General features: G+C 44.6%; 1 protein-coding gene across 10 annotated transcripts in view; it reads right to left on the bottom strand.

The window, feature by feature from the left end:
• Positions 1-1075: 1075 nt before the first annotated feature.
• Positions 1076-19833, bottom strand: part of LOC120373518 (katanin interacting protein) — a 166125-nt gene continuing 147367 nt past the window's right edge. For 9 of the 10 annotated variants that reach the window (XM_039492036.1, XM_039492045.1, XM_039492041.1 and 6 more), the window contains 4 exons: positions 15182-15283; positions 14519-14679; positions 10836-10924; positions 1076-1256 (listed from right to left, as the gene is read on the bottom strand). In XM_039492036.1, coding sequence (XP_039347970.1) covers positions 1198-1256; positions 10836-10924; positions 14519-14679; positions 15182-15283 — 411 coding nt within the window. In that variant the 3' untranslated portion in view covers positions 1076-1197. The remainder of the gene's footprint in view (positions 1257-10835; positions 10925-14518; positions 14680-15181; positions 15284-19833) is intronic. The other variant, XR_005585566.1, reaches the window with a different exon arrangement.

The raw sequence follows: 19833 nt of genomic DNA, 5'->3' as shown, positions 1-19833 counted from the left end.
ATAGTCATTTTTTTCATCACATTTTTAGTTGTATAACACCACACTTATAGTACAATATATCTGGACTTTTCAGGTTTAGATCCAGAAATATAATCCATTTATATATGGAACACAAGTTACCTACCAGAGGGAAAGCACTTAGTTTGCCAGGATGGGTGTGGTATGTTGATGACAATAGATCTGTTTTGTGCACTATATGGCATGCATTGCTACAGCCTCTTTGTACACAATCCAGTATGTAACCATGTGTGTGTAAAAGAGAAGAGGAGAGGAGTGTTCTAGCTGCAGGGTTATGAAGTATGTGTAAGGAGGTAATGGTCCAGCTACACATTTTTTTTGCTATTTTCACAATAGTGAAATTAATGCACATTTATCATTATTTCAAATCCTTTCATTGCAAAAATGAGAATTGAGCAATTTGCTAAAACTTTACTGCTCATGAACTCATGGAAACCCTGCTTCCTGACCTGAATTTTTAAAAGGCAATTCCCATGCTATCATTGATACCTCTGTCAATTGGAGGAATGAGGGGGAAAGGAGCTTCCATGGGCATCAAAATCAATGTTACTTCCTGCCTCTAACAGCACTACTCCATAGTGAGCTGGTGGAGGGGCTTTTCTCCTGAAGTACAGTTTTTCCTAATATGTACATTTTCCAGTGGATTATATACAAATTTGCCTGAACCAGAACAGAAATAATTTAGGGGCGCAAAGGCTTTGTGGCTGACCAGCAGTTTAAAACTTGAGAGTTTAGGACTGAACTACAACTCTGAAGGTCTTTTCTCAGTTCTACAATACTGCTTCCCCAAAGCTATGTGTACACATTGAGAATGGACTCCAGTTAGCATTAAGGTTCTTACTCAAAAGCAGGTCCACTTAGGTAGAGATAGGTAGAAGTTAACAGTGTCTTTACTTACATTGTTTACTGGTTTGCCAGTTAACAGAGAATGAAAATGCAGATAGTATAGGTGCTGACATAATAAAAAACACTATCAGTGTATACTCAAAATTTCATTTCTAAAGAGCTTCCCCCATCAAATGAAACTTCCCATCATTAGATAGTAAAGATTTCAGGCCTTTCGGTGGTGGTTCAGGAGTGTCAAGTGGCAAACATCTGCCACATGGTTGATTTGCATTCAAAAGTGCCACATGATAGGCATCTCAGCTGGTGGGCTCAGGATATCCACTTCATAACCCCTCAGTGTCTTTTCCTCCTCAGCATTCCTTTATCACGTATGCAGGTTTTTGGACGTAAAGCTGTTGGGACAGAAAAGTGTGTTGTTTTAAGACCAATAATACATATTAACAGTGAAGTCGCAAGTTAAACCAGGAGACAAGAATCAATTCCATTTTCCACCCCAGACAGAAAGCTATACCTTTCCTCCCCGGTACTGAGCCCCAAAGAAAGAGAACCCTCTCCACTATAAGAGTGAGGAAAGATTAACAATCGGATCAAACTCCTAAGGGAATGGGTGGATTCTTCATCCCTTGAGATCTTTAGATCCAGACTGGATGCCTTTCCGGAAGACATGCTTTAGCCAAACACAAGTTACTGGGCTCCTACAGGGGTAACAGTAAAATTTAATGGCCTGTAACATACAAAAAGGTCAGACTAGATGATCTCATGATCCCTTCTGGTATTAAACACTGTGGCTTAACAACCATGTAAAAGAAGCAGTGAGAGATAAAAAAAGTCCTTTAAAAAGTGGAAGTCAAATCCTAGTGAGGCAAATAGAAAGGAGCATAAACACTGCCAACTTAAGTGCAAGAGTGTGATAAGAAAAGCCAAAGAGGAGTTTGAAGAACGGCTAGCCAAAAACTCCAAAGGTAATAACAAAATGTTTTTTAAGTACATCAGAAGCAGGAAGCCTGCTAAACAACCAGTGGGGCCCCTTGACGATCGAAATACAAAAGGAGCGCTCAAAGACGATAAAGTCATTGCAGAGAAACTAAATGGATTCTTTGCTTCAGTCTTCACGGCTGAGGATGTTAGGGAGATTCCCAAACCTAAGCTGGCTTTTGTAGGTGACAAATCTAAGGAACTGTCACAGATTGAAGTGTCACTAGAGGAGGTTTTGGAATTAATAGATAAACTCAACATTAACAAGTCACCGGGACCTGATGGCATTCACCCAAGAGTTCTGAAAGAACTCAAATGTGAAGTTGCGGAACTATTGACTAAGGTTTGTAACCTGTCCTTTAAATCGGCTTCGGTACCCAATGACTGGAAGTTAGCTAATGTAACGCCAATATTTAAAAAGGGCTCTAGAGGTGATCCCGGCAATTACAGACCGGTAAGTCTAACGTCGGTACTGGGCAAATTAGTCGAAACAATAGTTAAGAATAAAATTGTCAGACACATAGAAAAACATAAACTGTTGAGCAATAGTCAACATGGTTTCTGTAAAGGGAAATTGTGTCTTACTAATCTATTAGAGTTCTTTGAAGGGGTCAACAAACATGTGGACAAGGGGGAATCCGGTGGACATAGTGTACTTAGATTTCCAGAAAGCCTTTGACAAGGTCCCTCACCAAATGCTCTTACGTAAATTAAGCTGTCATGGGATAAAAGGGAAGGTCCTTTCATGGATTGAGAACTGGTTAGAAGACAGGGAACAAAGGGTAGGAATTAATGGTAAATTCTCAGACTGGAGAGGGGTAACTAGTGGTGTTCCCCAAGGGTCAGTCCTAGGACCAATCCTATTCAATTTATTCATAAATGATCTGGAGAAAGGGGTAAACAGTGAGGTGGCAAAGTTTGCAGATGATACTAAACTTCTCAAGATAGTTAAGACCAAAGCAGATTGTGAAGAACTTCAAAAAGATCTCACAAAACTAAGTGACTGGGCAACAAAATGGCAAATGAAATTTAATGAGGATAAATGTAAAGTAATGCACATTGGAAAAAATAACCCCAACTATACATACAATATGATGGGGGCTAATTTAGCTACAATGAGTCAGGAAAAAGATCTTGGAGTCATCGTGGATAGTTCTCTGAAGATGTCCATGCAGTGTGCAGAGGTGGTCAAAAAAGCAAACAGGATGTTAGAAATCATTAAAAAGGGGATAGAGAATAAGACTGAGAGTATATTATTGCCCTTATATAAATCCATGGTACGCTCACATCTTGAATACTGTGTACAGATGTGGTCTCCTCACCTCAAAGAAGATATCCTAGCACTAGAAAAGGTTCAGAAAAGGGCAACTAAAATGATTAGGGGTTTGGAGAGGGTCCCATATGAGGAAAGATTAAAGAGGCTAGGTCTCTTCAGCTTTGAAAAGAGGAGACTAAGGGGGGATATGATAGAGGTATATAAAATCATGAGTGATGTTGAGAAAGTGGATAAGGAAAAGTTATTTACTTATTCCCATAATACAAGAACTAGGGGTCACCAAATGAAATTAATAGGCAGCAGGTTTAAAACAAATAAAAGGAAGTTCTTCTTCACGCAGCGCACAGTCAACTTGTGGAACTCCTTACCTGAGGAGGATGTGAAGGCTAGGACTATAACAGTGTTTAAAAGAGAACTGGATAAATTCATGGTGGTGAAGTCCATAAATGGCTATTAGCCAGGATGGGTAAAGAATGGTGTCCCTAGCCTCTGTTCGTCAGAGGATGGAGATAGATGGCAGGAGAGAGATCACTTGATCATTGCCTGTTAGGTTCACTCCCTCTGGGGCACTTGGCATTGGCCACTGTCGGTAGACAGATACTGGGCTAGATGGACCTTTGGTCTGACCCAGTACAGCCATTCTTATGTTCTTATGAATCTATTAAACCTTTTCCACAGTGAAAGAGGAGGGCATCTCTAAAAGAAAATAAGCTAGAATCTAGCATGGCTCCTGACTGAACCAGAACGATCTGATGTGGAAGTTGTATATCATTCTATTTCTGAATGAAAGCTAGAAGAGCTACATATGCACAAGTACACATTTCTTTTCTGGAGGAGATAGTTGGGAGGTTCAGACAGAAGCAAAATCTGCTGTGAGTTATAGCTGAATCAGACAGGTCACATAGGGATGCACCATCTATGGGAGACATGGCAGGATGACACGATAAATGGGATGGATGTGGAAGAAGAGAAAGGAAAGTGGAAGAACATGGCAATATGGTAAGGAAGAAGAGCATCATTCAATCTCAGTGCTAGCAATATACATTTCATCTTTGCAAAGTAGGGGATGAGCTGAATGAGAAGAGGCTAAGGATGGACAGCAGTCTACCCAGCTATCTAAAGGCAAGTCCTGCATGGGAGCAACTCAGAAGCAGCAGCAGGTGATCCTCACTCCTCAGTTGGGGAGTTGATAGTGAAGAATGAGACCTAGACCATCTCTGACCCAGACACAGGGTGCTATCATGACCACTCAGTGCTGGCACAAGAGATGCGACAAGAAGTCAAAGTGTAACTGTTCTGTACAGGGCACCTGGACACCTTCTGCTTCAGCACTGATCTTGCAGGTCAACACAGAATTTAGGTAACACATAACAGAGGAAACAATGGGAAAAGGATTGGGTGCAGGTGCTGGAAAACTAGCTCTGAATCCAATTGATTGCATGATATGGACATTTTTTATTCCTATATTGTAGGTGTGGTTGAGGCAAAATTTCTTTCTCTTAGGGTCTGAGTTGTGGGCAATATGAGAAACCTGGACTCCTCAGAGTCAGGAATCAGGGTGTGGGAGGTCAGGTTCAATGGTTGAAGCCGTAAGTGGTTGGGCCTGAGTCAGTAGCCGGAGTCCAGAGCCATGGGTCACACCAAGGTCAATAGCCAGGGACTGAAGCCTAGGGTTGAGCCAGGGTCAATAGCCAAGAACCACAGCCAAGGATCAAGCTGGAGTCAATAGCCAGAAAACAGGGGGCAGAGCAAGGAGGTAAGAATAATGCTGGATCTGTTTCAACAGCAAGTCAGGGATCTGCCTTGTTCCACAGACAACTTCCTGATACTCCCTCCAACTTAAATAGTATGTCTGGGTCAATCAGAGGTCATGGTAGGAGATACCAGTCATCTCTACTGTGGTCACCAATTCCAGCAGTGGCTGGTCTCCCAGAATGTATGGTGCATTCATGATGGCTCTGCCGTGGCAGCATGGAAGTGCTGGGGTCACGTCCCATGAACCTTCATATCATGCCCCAACTCCTTCAGGGGTGCCCCTGGGGTACTGTAAGACCAGATTGTCAAGGTGATATTTGTGAAACTCTTGTACAAGTCATGGGGTGTGAACGTTACCGGCAGGCTCCTAGGAGCACTCTCTGGGACCACAACCTTCCTAGCCTATGAGGTATCACAACTGATCCCACTTCAGTCCAGAGTCCAGTATGATCTGGACCTTGAACTAGTGAGGGCAGTGGTTGTGTTCGGTCAGGGAACAGGCTTTCAGTGTATGGTTTCAAGAGAGGAAACAAGGAAGATCAGGTGCATTTTGAGGGACTAGGTAAGTGGAGTTTGAAAGTGACAGAGCTGATTTTCTGACAAATCTGGTAGTTTCCAAGGAACCGGTGGTCTAGCTTGCGAGATGGCCTGTTCATGGTGAGATTCTTAGCAGATAAGCAGACCTTCTTGTGTACTGAAAAGACTGGCCCCTCCTGTCTCTGGCTGTCTGTGTATCCTGTGTAGTCCTTCTTAGCGTCCTCAAAGTGTCCCCTTAGTTTTTCTTTTATGTAGTGGATTCATTGAACCATGTCAGTAGGCGGTGGGTTCAGGGAGGCTATTGGTGGTGCAGGAGGAAATGGGTGACTCCATAGTTGGCAAAAAAAAAAAAAAGAGCTTTTCCCTATGGAAGCACAGTCGGTGTTGTATGCAAATTCAGCATACAGTACGAGGGTTGCTTGGCTGTAATTAAGAAAGGACTGTAAATATTGCGCAAGTACTTAATTCATCCTCTCCATCCAGCCATCCGTCTGCAGGTGGTATGCTGAGGAGGCATAAGCGTGGATGTTTAGTAGCCTGAGGGTTTCGCGTCAGAGGCAGGAGAGCCCAGGGAGGCAGAGGATATTTGTTACTAAGAGCTGAGCCGTCATCTGAGCTGACGGTATGTGGGCACAGGAGAGGAAGTGTGCCATCTTGGTCAATTGATCTACAACTGTTAGTACTACTGTGTGGCCATTTGATTTGGGGAGTTCTACGATGGAATCATGGCACTGGCTGTCCATGGCTGGGGCAGAGTCTCCAGAGGCATGAAGATGCCAAGAGGTTTGGTGTGCAGCACCTTGGTGCAAGTGCATAAGTCACATGAGTCAACATGAGCCTGAATTTCAACCCACATCCAGGGCCACTATAAGAAGCGGGAGGCTAGGCAGTAGATTTTGAGGCATCTGAAGTGCCCTGCTAGGGGGCTGCCTTGACTTAAATATAGTACCTGCAACTATATATGGGGCAGAACACATATGGGGTGTGATAGACCCAGGCCAGTTGGGTACAGCAGAGTAGTAAAAGGCAGATATACTTGCCACTGGATAAGCAGTTTTCTGTTCCCTGACTGACCAGAGTGCGGGCTGCTCCAGGCTAGGGTGGACACATGACTCCAATTAGCCTGCAAAGAGTCAGGTGAGGCCGTTAGGCTAATGTGAACACCTGACTCTAATTAAGGCCCCTCTGATACTGTAAAAGAACACACTCTGGTCAGGCCAGGGGAAGGAAAAGGGAGCCAGAGGAAAGGGAGTGCAGCTGATGGTCTGGGTAATGAAGATACCCTCAAACCACTGGAAAGGGAGCCCTAAGATAAGGGTGAAGAAGGTGTTGGGAGAGAGAAATGGGGGAGCTGTGAGGAAGCGGCCCAGGGAAGTGTAGCAGCTCTGGTGGTGAAAGGTCAGCTGCCAACAGCTGCTGCCAGTAGGGTCCCTGGGCCAGAACCCGGAGTAGAGGGTGGGCCCGGGTTCCCCCCAACCCGCCACTACAGAAACACCCTCCTGGGAGGGGAAGACAGGCCCCTGTCAGGACAGGAGGCTAAACTGTTCTTGAATAAGCCCATAGGGACAACAGAGACTGTGGGAGTTCTCTCACCAATCTCCTTGCTGGCTTATGATGAAATGGGCTCAGAGGACTGTAACCCTGCCCCTAAAGAGAAAAGGGCAACGTGGAGGGTTGCAGTGAGCCTCTGAGGCTAGCATAAACTGCCTGGAGCGTGGGACCCATGGAGACACGGTTGGAGCTCTGCCACAGGGGCCATTAATATATTAGAGACAAGGTGGGTGAGGTAATATATTTTATTGGGCCAACTTCTGTTAGCGAGAGAGACAAGCCTTCAAGCTTACACAAAGTGCTTCTTCACCCCTCCAGTCAGAGGCACTGGATTTATGGTTTACAACAATCTATAACCCACTAACCCTCCTGCAGCTGCTTCCCCACCCTTCCTCCTCATGAATACAGGGGTGTTAATGGGCCACTTAATCTTGAATGGTCCCTTGAAATGTGTTTTAAATACTTGTGCTAAACAATCTGTTCCATGTTGTATTTAGCTGTCACACTCTGAGGGCAAGTCTACACTTAAAACTCTGCAGCTTCTCCCGTCAGCATAGACCTGAGATTAAGTCCCATGAATCCTCATATTCAGTATGGTAACACAGTCCAAGTATTTCTCAGTAAAGTCTACAAAGAACTGCCGATTAATTGTGATTATTATTTAGAGAAGATTGATCAGATTCAGGCTGATTGACAGCTTCCATGAGAAGAGTGGATGGAAATAAAAACACTGTCTTGACTGCGTGGTTTACTTGGGGAGCACAACCAACCACCTCTGAGATGAATTTATGTCTTTCAAAGCTGATTAAAAACTCAGTGGAGACACACCGAGGCCAGCACTGAGGAGTAGCATTACTGTAATGTCTTCCTTGAGGTACGAAAATTGCCCGCCATGTTTAAACAAGAGCAGTTACACTCTTGCTTGGGAACCAACTTTGGACATGGACAACCTCATCAATTTTCATCTCATCTTGAACCGGGTCCCTTTCTTGGGCTCCATTATCAAGAAGGTGGTGATGAGTCAGTGTGAGCTACACTTGCATTCAACAGATTTCTTTGATCCATATCAGTCCATTTTCAGACTGAGTTACAGAACAAAGACTGTGCTGACCTCGACGAGGGATGATCTACTAGTAGCAGACTAGTGTAAGATGACTCTATCAGCAGCTCTTGATACCACTGACCATGTGGAAATTCTGACTCACCTGCAGGACTTTGGAGGGGTGAACAAGGAAGCCCTTCAGCAAGTTTGCTGCTTCCTCTCTGAGGGATTCTTAAGGGCTATGAGCCCTTCCCTCAGGGCTTCCACATAGTTAGCTAACTCAAGGTAACAAATGCAAGGTAAAAGCCTAATGAAGACAAGGCAATTTGTAGTTTTCACATTAGTTAGCAGGTCGAATTACAGAATAGGCCCCCCCATGGTCTTTAACTCAACCTGCTAACTAGTGGGAAAACAAACTGCCTACTCTGCTATGAGCAGGTACTATTAGGGTGACCAGACGTCCCGATTTTATCAGGACTGTCACAATATTTGCTTGTTTGTCCCGACCGATGTTTGGTCGGGACACTGGACAAACAAGCAGCGCACAGGCAGAGCTCGGAAGGGCTCTGCCCCCCCCCCCGCCCCGACTCCGCCCCGTCCTTCCCCCATTGGATCCCTCCCCAAATCCCTGCCCTGGCCCCGCCCCCTCACTACTCCATTGGATCCCTCCCCAAATCCCCGCCCTGGTCCCACCTCTTCCCCAAGCACGCTGCATTCCTCCTCCCTCCCAGGTTTGCACACGGGCCATGGCCAGGGCCAGGAGCACAGCGCGGAGGCTGCTTCAGCCTTGCAGCCCGCGGGGCAGCGCGGTGGGCCTGGGGGCAGCATGGAGCGGGCAGGGCCCAGGTGGACGGAGACAAGTGTGGGGCAGACACACTCCTGCCAGGAGGGGCCGGGCTTGGCTGCCTGGTTCGCCCCCTGCCTGGGTGGGTCCCCGAGCTCCCCGTGGCCGGAGCGGGGCTCCCGGGGCTGCAAGGGGCGAGTGTCCCGGGCGGGGTGGAGCAGAGCAGCCCCTGCTGTGGGGCCGGGGTGACGGAGCCTGGGAGCGGCTGGGCTGGGAGCTGCAGGAGGGGCCCGGAACATGGCTCGGATGCAGAGCTCGGAGCCCAGGCTGGGCCCAGTAGCGAGGGGATGGGGGAGCCGGGGGGGGGAATCTGGGGTGTCAGCGCCAAGAGTTGGGTGGAGACGGGGCTGTGCCACTGCCACCTGGCGGCGGGTGGGGGAGGGCGCTCCGGCTTTTTTCTTTTTTGCTCCGCGCCCTCCCCCCCAGCTCATCCTGATATTTCATCTTTGTCATCTGGTCACCCTAGGTACCATCTGTATTCATAGTGCTGTGTTGTTTCCATTTAGCAAGTATGTTGGAAGCAGGCCAGGAGGGGTATAGAGAGGTAAGCAAGGGCTCACTTTTTATATCTGGGAAGAAGATGGAGAGGGGGAAAGTGAGGACGGAAAGGGGCTACTTTATGTGAATTGAGAAAGGAGGAGAACTGTGAGAAGTTTTCTCATCTATTATTCCTCAAGCTTTAAACCTGTGAGCAGAGCTGTCCTTAGAGTTGTGAGAGTTCAAGGGGTTAGTTATATTAAACCAGGTCTGGATAAGAGGTCCTACTGCCCTGTGGCAGAGGTGTGGCCTAGATCAGTGTTTTTCAAAGTTCAGGTTGTGACCCAGTACTGAATCACAGAATGGAAGGTACTGGGTCGCTCTGGTCAGCACCGCCAACCAGGACATTAAAAGTCCCATTGGCAGTGCCGCCCAGCTAAGGCAGACTAGTGCCTACCTGCCCCGACACCGCGCTGTGCCCTGGAAGCGGCCAGGAAAGGGGGTCACAGTGCTCCACATGCTGCCCCCACCCCAAGCACCATCTCTGCACTCCCATTGGCCGGTTTCCGGCCAATGGGAGCTGGGTGGGGGGCCGTGCCTGCAGGTGAGAGCCATGCAGAGCTGCTTGAGCGCCTTCACATAGGAGTTGGACCTGCTGCTGGCTGCTTCAGGTGCAGCGCAGTCCGTGGTGCCAGGACAGGCGGGAAGCCTGCTTCTGCACCCTGGCTGTGCCACTGACCGGGAGCTGCCGGAGGTAAGTCTGCAGCATGGGGCACGGGTCACTTGCTGGAGGATTCTCTGCAGCTTGAGGTCTTCAAACCACAATTTGAAGACTTCAATAACTCAGACATAGGTTAGGGGTTTGTTATAGAAGTGGATGGGTAAGATTCTGTGGCCTGCTTTGTGCAGGAGGTCAGACTAGATAATTATGGTCCCTTCTGACCTTAAAGTCTATGAGTCTAAGTCCATGCCCAACCCCATGCCCCAACCTCCTACCCCAGCCCCGAGTCTCCCGAAACCTGGAACCCCCTCCTGTACCTCAAACCGCTCATCCCTGGTCCCACCCCAGAGACTGCACCCCCAGCCCAGAGCCCTGACCCTTTCCCTCACCCCAACCCCCTGCCCATATGCCCCTCCCACACCCTGAAACCCTCATTCCCAGCCCCACCCCGCAGCCCTCGCCCCCACATCTCAACCCTCTCCCCAGCCCTAAGTCCTTCCCACACCCCAAACCCCTCACCCCCAGCTCCATTGGATCATGGGCATCAACAAGTTTAAAAACCACTGGCCTAGATGAAGGGGTCCTGCTGTCATGCTGGGGCAGGAGGAGCTTGAACTAGAAGGTTTGCCCTCATAGGGTGAGGTGGTGGCGGGAGGGAAGGGAGGTATATTTACAGGAGGTTCCCCACTTTCCATACTCTTGGTGATTGTATATCTGCCAAAAAGCGTGTCTGTTATTCATTCTGTGTCTGCGGAAAGTGGACAAAAGGTTCTCATAAAGAAATGAAACTCACCTGGGTCAGCAGCAATCTGCTTCTTTTTGGAGTTTGTTACAATTTGATTTTCGTTCATCATTCGTACATCCTGATCCTCTACACGATTGCTGCAAAGATGAAAAGCAGACCAATAGCCGGGAGAATCAATAGTCCATAGACACCACTGCAGCTACAGGGAAGCACACTGCAATGTTACCTAAACCACTGTGAGGCTGCACCACTGACACCACTGCCTTCTGTGAGTCACAGTCTGGAAGGGTGAGGCTTCACCCTCATATAGCCCACAGCTATAAACCTAAGAACCTAAAGTTATTCCTCACAATTGTATTTGTTGGGAGGGGTGCTCTCAAACACACATTCCAACTGCTACTATCACATCCACTTCACAGCCTATTCTGACCTTCTCTAGATGCAAAGTCTGACCATCTGAACCAAAATCTGTTTTTAAATCAACTTCATTAAACCAGTGCCATGTACCCATGTAGACACTCTTAAATCAGTTTGCAACCATCCTACATTTATTTAGCTTAATTTGGTAATTTACTGAATTAAGCTAAATTGATATAAAAGAGTTATAAACCAATTTCATACATTTATAGATTTCAAGGCCAGAAGGGACCATTATGATCATCTAGTCTGGCCTCCTGCATCATATAGGCCAGAGAATTTTACCCAGTGATTCCTGCGTCAAGACCATAACTTCTGGTTGAACTAAAAAATATCTTCTAGAAAACATCAATTCTTGATTTAAAGACTGCACACAATGGAGAATCAAACTTGTGGTAAATTGTTCCAATGTTACCAAATTACCCTCACTGTTGAAAATGTTCTCTTTCTTTCCAGTTTAAGTGTGTCCATATGGGAGTGGTTTATTTAAAAGTTGATTTTTAGTTAAACCAATGCAACATTTGTGTGTAGACTGCAGACAGACTGTCTGTTCCTTTACAAGCAGGACTCAATAGCTTCAAAATCTAATCAAATTTAAATACTATTAAATACAGAAAAAATGTCAACTGATTAATAACTACTGACTCCTTCTGGCCTTAAAAAAAATTAGAGAAGCTATCCACTGCTATTTATCCTAAAACAGGATCCATCTAGGAAGTAAAGACAAGAAGAAAATTATTCGCATCATGTGAGACACTTTTGTCTAAGACCCACAGATCAGCCCAGGTTGGAAGTTCTTCTCCCAAAGAACAGAAATTAAAATGGCTAAACGGGAGTACTGTTAATCACCTAGGCAAGACTCTCTCATGATCTGCATATGGATAAAACCTCTTTCTCCCTCCCAACCTACCTAAAAAGAACTCCAATTTACATGAAAGAGTGACACCTTCATATCCTACGCAAAGTGGCTCATTGCACATTGTGAATGGATCAAGAGATGAATGGGGAAGCTGCAAGTTAAGCAAACTAGAGATGACTGGCTGTAAGACTGAAGGTCAAATTGGGCAAACTACCCCAAGAAAATCAAAGCCACATGTTTTCACCCCAATTTATAAATTATATATTGTTTTCCTTGTAAATCAAATATACCCTGGATAATCTTTCACCCCAAATTAGAAGCTGCAAGTTTGTTTGCCTTGTGAGTCAGATCTATCTCCTTCAATATATATATAACCTTCTTGTTCTATTGTCAGTCTTAAATAATGTGAAATGCTTATGTACAACCAAAGAATGCATTGAGTATGTCCTCCAGATTTAGAAGATGAGAAGAGATTTTGTTGATTTTCATTGTAAATAACTGGTGCACTCTAGAAGTAATAGGAATTGTCTGGCACAAGGAAGAAGGACTGTTGAAAGATATAGCTTTGGGATATTAAGAGAAATTGCTAAAAGGGGTGGATCCCAATTGATAGTAGGGGCTAATAACGAAACACAATCCTTGAAATGAATCAAACATGTAAAGGCTTCTGATAAGAAAAGGACTGAAGAAATTTGTGTACACCTACACTATGGGATACCTATGGAAGCAGCAAAAATGGAGAGAGCTGAAATCGGAGCACTCACTTGGCACTTGTTCAATAGAAATCAGAAGGTGGCCCCTCCAACCAGCCTTGAAATTAGAGTTTATAAAATTGAGGTCACCATGTGCAAATGGAGAGTTGACTGAACCGAATAAAAAGCTACAGAATCCTAAGTGTGACTGATGCCCAGACCAGCCAGGTGGAAAGGACTCTCCCGCATCCCAGGTTAAGTGGATATGAAGAAGTGATGAGATTTCATTTCAAAGACTGTATTTCCCCTTCTAATCTTTAATATAAATAACTGTAGGTTATCTTGCCTAGTCTACACTTTCTAGTGAGTCCTAAAGTAACCATATTTTAGATTTTAATTCCTTTGCATGTCCAAGCAAATTGGCCTATGAGAGATAAAAACCAATAACTTTAAGCAATTGCTTTTGACATGCTAAACTTTTCACTGTTGGACCAATCCATTCAAACTGTAGCAACCACACTCTTAAAAGTGCCTTAAAGACAAGTTCATCTTTGGAATGTGATAAAAGTGCTAGGTACTAAAGAACTGAAACTGAGTATCATAAGTAAATGTAATAAAAACTCTTGATAATTTACATTGTTGCTTGGTATAACTGTTGAGACAACTCCAGATTGTGATAATCGATTGCAAGACTGTATAGTGTGTGTGTGTGTGTGTGTGTACTACACACCTAGAACACTGGTTGTTATCTACACTTGAGTGGTGAATGTGTGATTGTATACTAACATGGTTCTGGGTGAATTAATACATTCTTGGTTGGTTAAGAATAAGCATGTATCCTGATTTCAGAAATACCGTTTAAGTTAAAAGCTGACCTGTAAAGAACCCAGAATGAGAAATAGTAAGCTAATGTTCCGTGGATTTAAAACAAAGGGGTTATCCTATTAGGTTCCATTCTATATTGGCTATAACACTCATCCAATTCGCAAACCTAGTTTGTTAGATTTTAGCTTTAAAATCTAAAGGCCACCTTGGCAAATTAACAAAATGGACCAACCCCATTTTATGCTTACATATCAACCACCAAAAAAAGCAAACCCTAAGGGTGGGTGAGTGGGAATCCAGTGATATGATAGCTTCAGAAAACAATAATTACCTTTTTCCTTTTATCTAAAGATACCTTATTGTACTAGATTTCCATTCTTGGAGACAAAGGAGGGATATCTCAAAATAACACTAAGTGAGACAGATTCTACCTCAGGCTTCATTAGTGTAAATCTAAAATAACTCCACTGAAGTCACTCTGGATTTAAACAGGTTAATGAGATCAGAATCAGGCCCAAAGTTTATAAAAAGTGCTGAACAGTGCAGTGGGAAAGAGCTTGAATAACCTCTCAAACCTTACCAGTTAGCCAGACTGGTTTACTGCTCACCTTCCTGGTTACCTTTTTGTTCTATGGTATGCATACTTGGTGAGACTCTAGTATTGTTTCCTTAGTAGAACTGATGCCAAATGTAAGGATTTTTTTTTTTTTTTCACTTTTGACACTAACTTCCTCATTTTATTAAAATCTCCTTTTCATTTAGCATCACTGCGTTGGTATCTGATCCTTTGAATACAATATACAGCACAATTGCTTTCTATGCCAGTCAGTACATAGCACTGCAATTCTCTGCAGTAATGTAGAAGTTGCTGACATCAGCCACTAGAAATAAAATTATGTAAACAGGATTCCTCATTAAAATCAAAGCCCAGCACATACCTAATCACTGTATTCTTTTCTCGCTGGCAAATCCTCTCATCATCTGTAAAGAGAATGGTATGATATGGGACCACAGGGTCACAGGTGGGCAGGATGCCATGCACTATGTGACTCACCATGTCCAGAATTCCATTGTACACAAGCAAGTCATCTACAAGAAGCTGGAAACATAAAATAATCAAGAATCAGTTTTGTTTAAGCAAGAGAACAGTTATTATTATTATTCATGAAAACTCTTCTGGAAAAAGTGTCTGAATGAAATGTCATTGCTTTCAATACAGTCCTCTCTGTCAGCTCAATAGAAGTTGCACCATTTGTTCCAGGAGAGCTGGTCACTAGTTCAGCTGTGTCTCTGTATCAAACAGTTTGCATCTCTCTCAGTTTGCCTCTGGTGCTTTCTCACTCTGTCTCCTGGCAGATTAGTTTCTAATGAAATATATGAGCAGGCATAGGAGAACTGACTACACCCTATTACAGAAATTGATTCTGTTATTCTGCATGTTATTAACTTTAATGAATCATCATGTTTTTAAAAACTTAGACATTTATGTTGAAGTTGCACACAAAAAGTGTGAATCACACTGTGATAAATTATAAGTATGAAATAAAAAGGGAAATTAGGGCAAGCTGACTCATCAAAATTGCTTATGAATAAGTACTTACACCAAATTCTCTCACTCCCCTTTGGGGAGTTTTCGCATAATTCCACAGTTTGATCATTGACACGGTAGTGGGCAGGTCAAAAACAACATACACCCTATTCACCTGTCAGAGAAAAGAATTCATTTAATTTTCAATAAAACATGACAAACACCAATGAAGGAATGCAAACATAAAGCATGACGAACATGAAGAACAAGACTCAAAGTTTGTATTAAAGGAGCAGAGCTAGTAAGCAGAAAAATGATATTTAAGCATTTAATGAGTTCAGCTATCATCTCCATGCCAATGATCCACAGATCTAGTTCTCCGCTGTGGACCTCTCTCCTTCTGTTCAAACTGAAATCTCAGCCTGTCTCTCTGACAACTCCTCCTGGATGTCCAGCCATTAGCTTAACCAACAACAGAGCTCTTCCTTCTTCGTCCAAAGCCTTTCCCTCCCCCTCCTCTCTCAGTTACTGTGGCCAGCACCACGTTCCCACCTATCTCTCATGCCTGGAACCAGGGTGTTCTCTTCGACTCAGATCTTGCTCTAGGCTCACTGATTCAGGCCAGTCGAAATCTTACTGCTTCTTCCTACACAATATCTCTAAGACCAGGCCTTGCCATCCACACAGTTAAAACGCTCACCTAGGTCCTCATCATCTCATGTCTCAACTGCTGCAATATGTCCTTGACAAATGCACTCTTCCCCATTTACATCCATCCAAAATGCTATAGCAAAGATCATGTTCCTGCCTCATCACTCCAACCATGTCCCTCCTCTCTGCATATCTCTCCACTGGCTCCCCCCTTGCTACTGCATCAAAAACTACTGGTCTTGGTTGTAAGGCCCTTGTGGCCTATCCCCACTTACCTATCATCTCTGATACGTTATCGAGATAATGACTCTCCCCTCTGCATTCCTAACAATGCCTCTTCCACTGCCCACTTGTTACATTTTCCAACTTGGTGCTGTTTCCCATGTTGCCCCTTATGCCTAGGAGCTGCTCCTCATAACATTTGCAAAGCTAGCTCATTGTCCTCTTTCAGATCCCTCCTTAAAAATCCCCTTTGCCCTTAGGCCTACAAAAAACTTAACATGGCTGGCTAGGATCGTCACATTGCTTCCTTGTGCTCCCCTCTCTGTTGGATGCGTCAGCCTGTTGTCTCTTGTCTCATACTCAGACTGTAAGCTCTTTGGGGTATGGACTGTCTCTGTGTTTGTACAGCACCTAGCACCACAGGGTTCTGATCCATGACTGGGACCTCCTCAGCGCTACTGTAATTCAGTTAAGTTTAGCAATAGAGCATGGATAAGCCTTGCCAGATGTTCCGAAGCAATTCGCCGACCTCAGGAGTATGCAAGCCTATTTTTAAAAGTTGAAAATAATAATATTGTATGTTATTGTATGTTTTCAATATATTGTTCTACTCTTATTTCTTGCTAGGATTCTATCTTCAGGTTTCAGGGAGAGTGTGGTTCCATGAATACATTCTCCACAGGGAGAGCTAACTTTTCCAGGACCATCTCTTTAAAGAAACAGTAGCTACTCTCTGATTATCTTTAAGAAGGGATGGAGTTGTCATGCCTTAGGGGTCTTTACTAATATTCTTGGGGTTTTAATATGCTTTCTAAGGCAGCAATTAAGTATATACTACTGTAAATCTGCTTCTGTAACTTCAGGTTGCCAGATGCTGACACTGAGTTTTTTATTTTCTGAATCCACCTGAAATATAGATCTGACACTGCTTTTGCCTGTGAGAAGATTAATGGTGGTATTTAATATACTGACTCAGCTTTCTAACTTACCTGGGAGCTCAGGGGACTGATTCTGCTCTCAGCTACACAATTAAAGATTGGGAGTACTCCACTGAAGACAATAGGCCAGGTTCATGGGGGTGGTTGAGCCCAAAGTGGCTCAAGAGTGGCTTTTAAGACACCTTTGTGTTGCCTTGATTCTTGGTCTGACTACATCTGGTGCAGTTTAGTACACTATCTGATTTGTCCTGCAGTTGAGAAAAGCCAAAAATGCACTCCAGCCAAGCCCTCCCACCCCCACCCCCGCCCTGCAGCATAGACTCTGCCTTGTGACAGGTACATTCAGGTGAAACAATAATTTGCTGGCTATTCATATATATTAATAATAAAACAGCTATCAGAGATAGAGAAATGAATCATTCTGACCAAACAAATATCTATCATGCCCCAAGACAGAACTACGCTGCCTGATTAAATACAAGGAGTAAAAGAAAAAGGAAGATTATTTAATAGAAAAGAGAAGTTTGCTGAATGTGTTGCAGATCTCCAGTTAAAGAGGGGCACACTTGCTTTGGTGGGTCCCTGGAACAGTTCAAAGCAGCCTGGCCATTAGGAGGCGCATGCATTCCAAAGATTTGGTCCAGCATTCCAACTGATGCCATTACAGAGACTGCCCTTTTCACATCCCGCAGGCTCGGCTTGCTTCTTCTTCCTGACACTAACCACCCTCCAAAGAGGAGAGGAAGGAGGAAAGAGCTGTGTGGATGTACACAGATACATATATATTAGGGGTTTTGCTAACTCGCAGTTATTAAGGAGATTGGCAAGCAGTAGACAGCTACAGAGGGAGGGCTAAGGAGATTTAATTAAACAGAGACTGAAGCACTACTCTCTCAAATCAGTAATCAGACTGGCATCTCAATGGAAAGAGAAATACTTCACCCGGCATGGTTCAAATGCCAAGTACCAGCTTTACATATTGCCATAATGGAAACATTATGGACGGAAGTCATTGAAGTAACCAGCCTGTCTCTCCTCTCTCTCCAAGTCCCCCTTAGTGGCAGTTGGTGCCCAAAGCAAACGGTGGTGCTCCACTCACTCTGCTCCTTCCCCTCTCCTGCTCCTTACCATCCCTTCCAACAAGGACATAGGCAAAAGGCCCCACCTTAGCTCCCTCCCCTCTCCTGAAAAGAAGCTGTGGCTCCAGCCACTCAGCTCCCACTGTCAGACCTGACAAGCCAAAGGCCATCCCTCACTGAGCTCCTGAATCTCCCCGCTAGGCTCCTACGCTGTGTGAGAGGCCCAACCCTTCACCGCTGGGCTGCTAACCATCCATTTCCCTCTTCCTACACACTTGCTGCCTCTGCTCCTCTTTAAATTTGCAGGACGCTGGACAGCTCTGCTTCCCTTTCCCACTGCCACAGCACCTAAGGAAGGTGTGGAGCTCTGAACTGAGGCTATGCTCAAAGGGAATTGAAAAGCCAGCTGTGAACATGTGATGGTCCCTGCACTGTTCAATACTTTCACCGGAAGAAGGAGTTCTCTTAAGAGCTAGAGGCAACCACTGCCATCAATCTCTTCCTCCCCGGACAGCTGCACTGCAGGGGCTACATGTCAATAGCCCCACTGGACTGCTCTCCATGGAGCTGCACTGGGAAAGAAAGAGGAGAAAGGATGGATATTTGGAAACCCCAAAAATCTAAAGAGGGTCTGATTTAATTGGTGGGGCTTAGTTCCTACTAAGCCACTACTGGTCTGCCTGGTATTGGCAGTATGCTCAATAACATAAGAGAGCTCAATCCATTTTCACAGTCTCTCAACAGTTATTGTTTTCCCCTTGGACATCTCCACAAAGAGCCAGATGATTCTGAAGGGCTTAGTTGTACTTATCATTCATTTATTTATGGTAGCTAGTGCCCACTTGTGCTAAACACATTCCAAACATTCAAGGATAGTCCCTCATCTGAAGAGCTCACAATCTAGACGCTGGCAGGCAAGCAGACAAAGATTAGAGGGAAGAGGAACATTAGACAATTTATATTCAAATCGATTTGAGTCACTGTAACTGAGAGGGTTTAAGTGGGACTTTAGTGATGCAAGCACTTTGAACTCAGAGGCAAATGTCACTCAAGGAGCCAAGCAAGTGAATACACTTTTCCCAATAAAATACACAAACTTCTAGACTCTTTATTGCACTGGGGGATGGAGGGAGGGGAACTATAGAGGTCTATCTGCAGAGACAAACATCTGCACAGTCCTCAGAATGGGGAGGGGGAAAGAAAAATATTTAAATCCTGTTGCAGGTCCTGGTATGTCCTATCAGACTTCTTGAAATTAGAAGGCAAAGAAGCTGTATACTTGCAGACATCCAAGGCAAAATCCTTACGGCCTTTAAGAATAGGTAAGGACACCTTCCTCTTTCCTTGGATTGGAAAACACTGAATAATTTATACAACTTCCTTGGAACTGCAGCCACAAGAATCTCCAAAGCTTTGTTGTCATTTGGAGAGTAAGAGGAAAAGGTAATGAGAATTCATTCATGAATGTAGAAGTCCCAGGAATCTCCTTTACCACCTGCCGTCCTCCAACTCCTCTACAGTCAGAAATGTTAACTCCAGTGTTGATAGAAGCACAGAAGCTTCAAGGAGACAAGCAACTTGTTTTTCAGGTGGGTGAGGTCCACCAGATGGTCTCGATCTAGGAGAAGGTGCTCTAACAGCCCTAAATGTGAAATTAAGGCCATACTGGCATGTAAGCTGAACACTGACCCTGAGTAACATGCGATGGAACAGTAGTTCCCCATACAGTTGGGGAAATGCAACGGAAAATACAAAACTCTGTTCTGGGGGAATGATAAGAGAACCAGGGCCAGGTGACTCAGAGGTATCTGACATTGGACACATCCTCTTTGAGA

The sequence above is a fragment of the Mauremys reevesii genome, linkage group 10 (assembly GCF_016161935.1).
Source record: "Mauremys reevesii isolate NIE-2019 linkage group 10, ASM1616193v1, whole genome shotgun sequence".
NCBI lineage: Eukaryota > Metazoa > Chordata > Testudines > Geoemydidae > Mauremys > Mauremys reevesii.
Note: the sequence above shows the minus strand (reverse complement) of the source record. Positions and strands in the feature narration are given on the sequence as shown.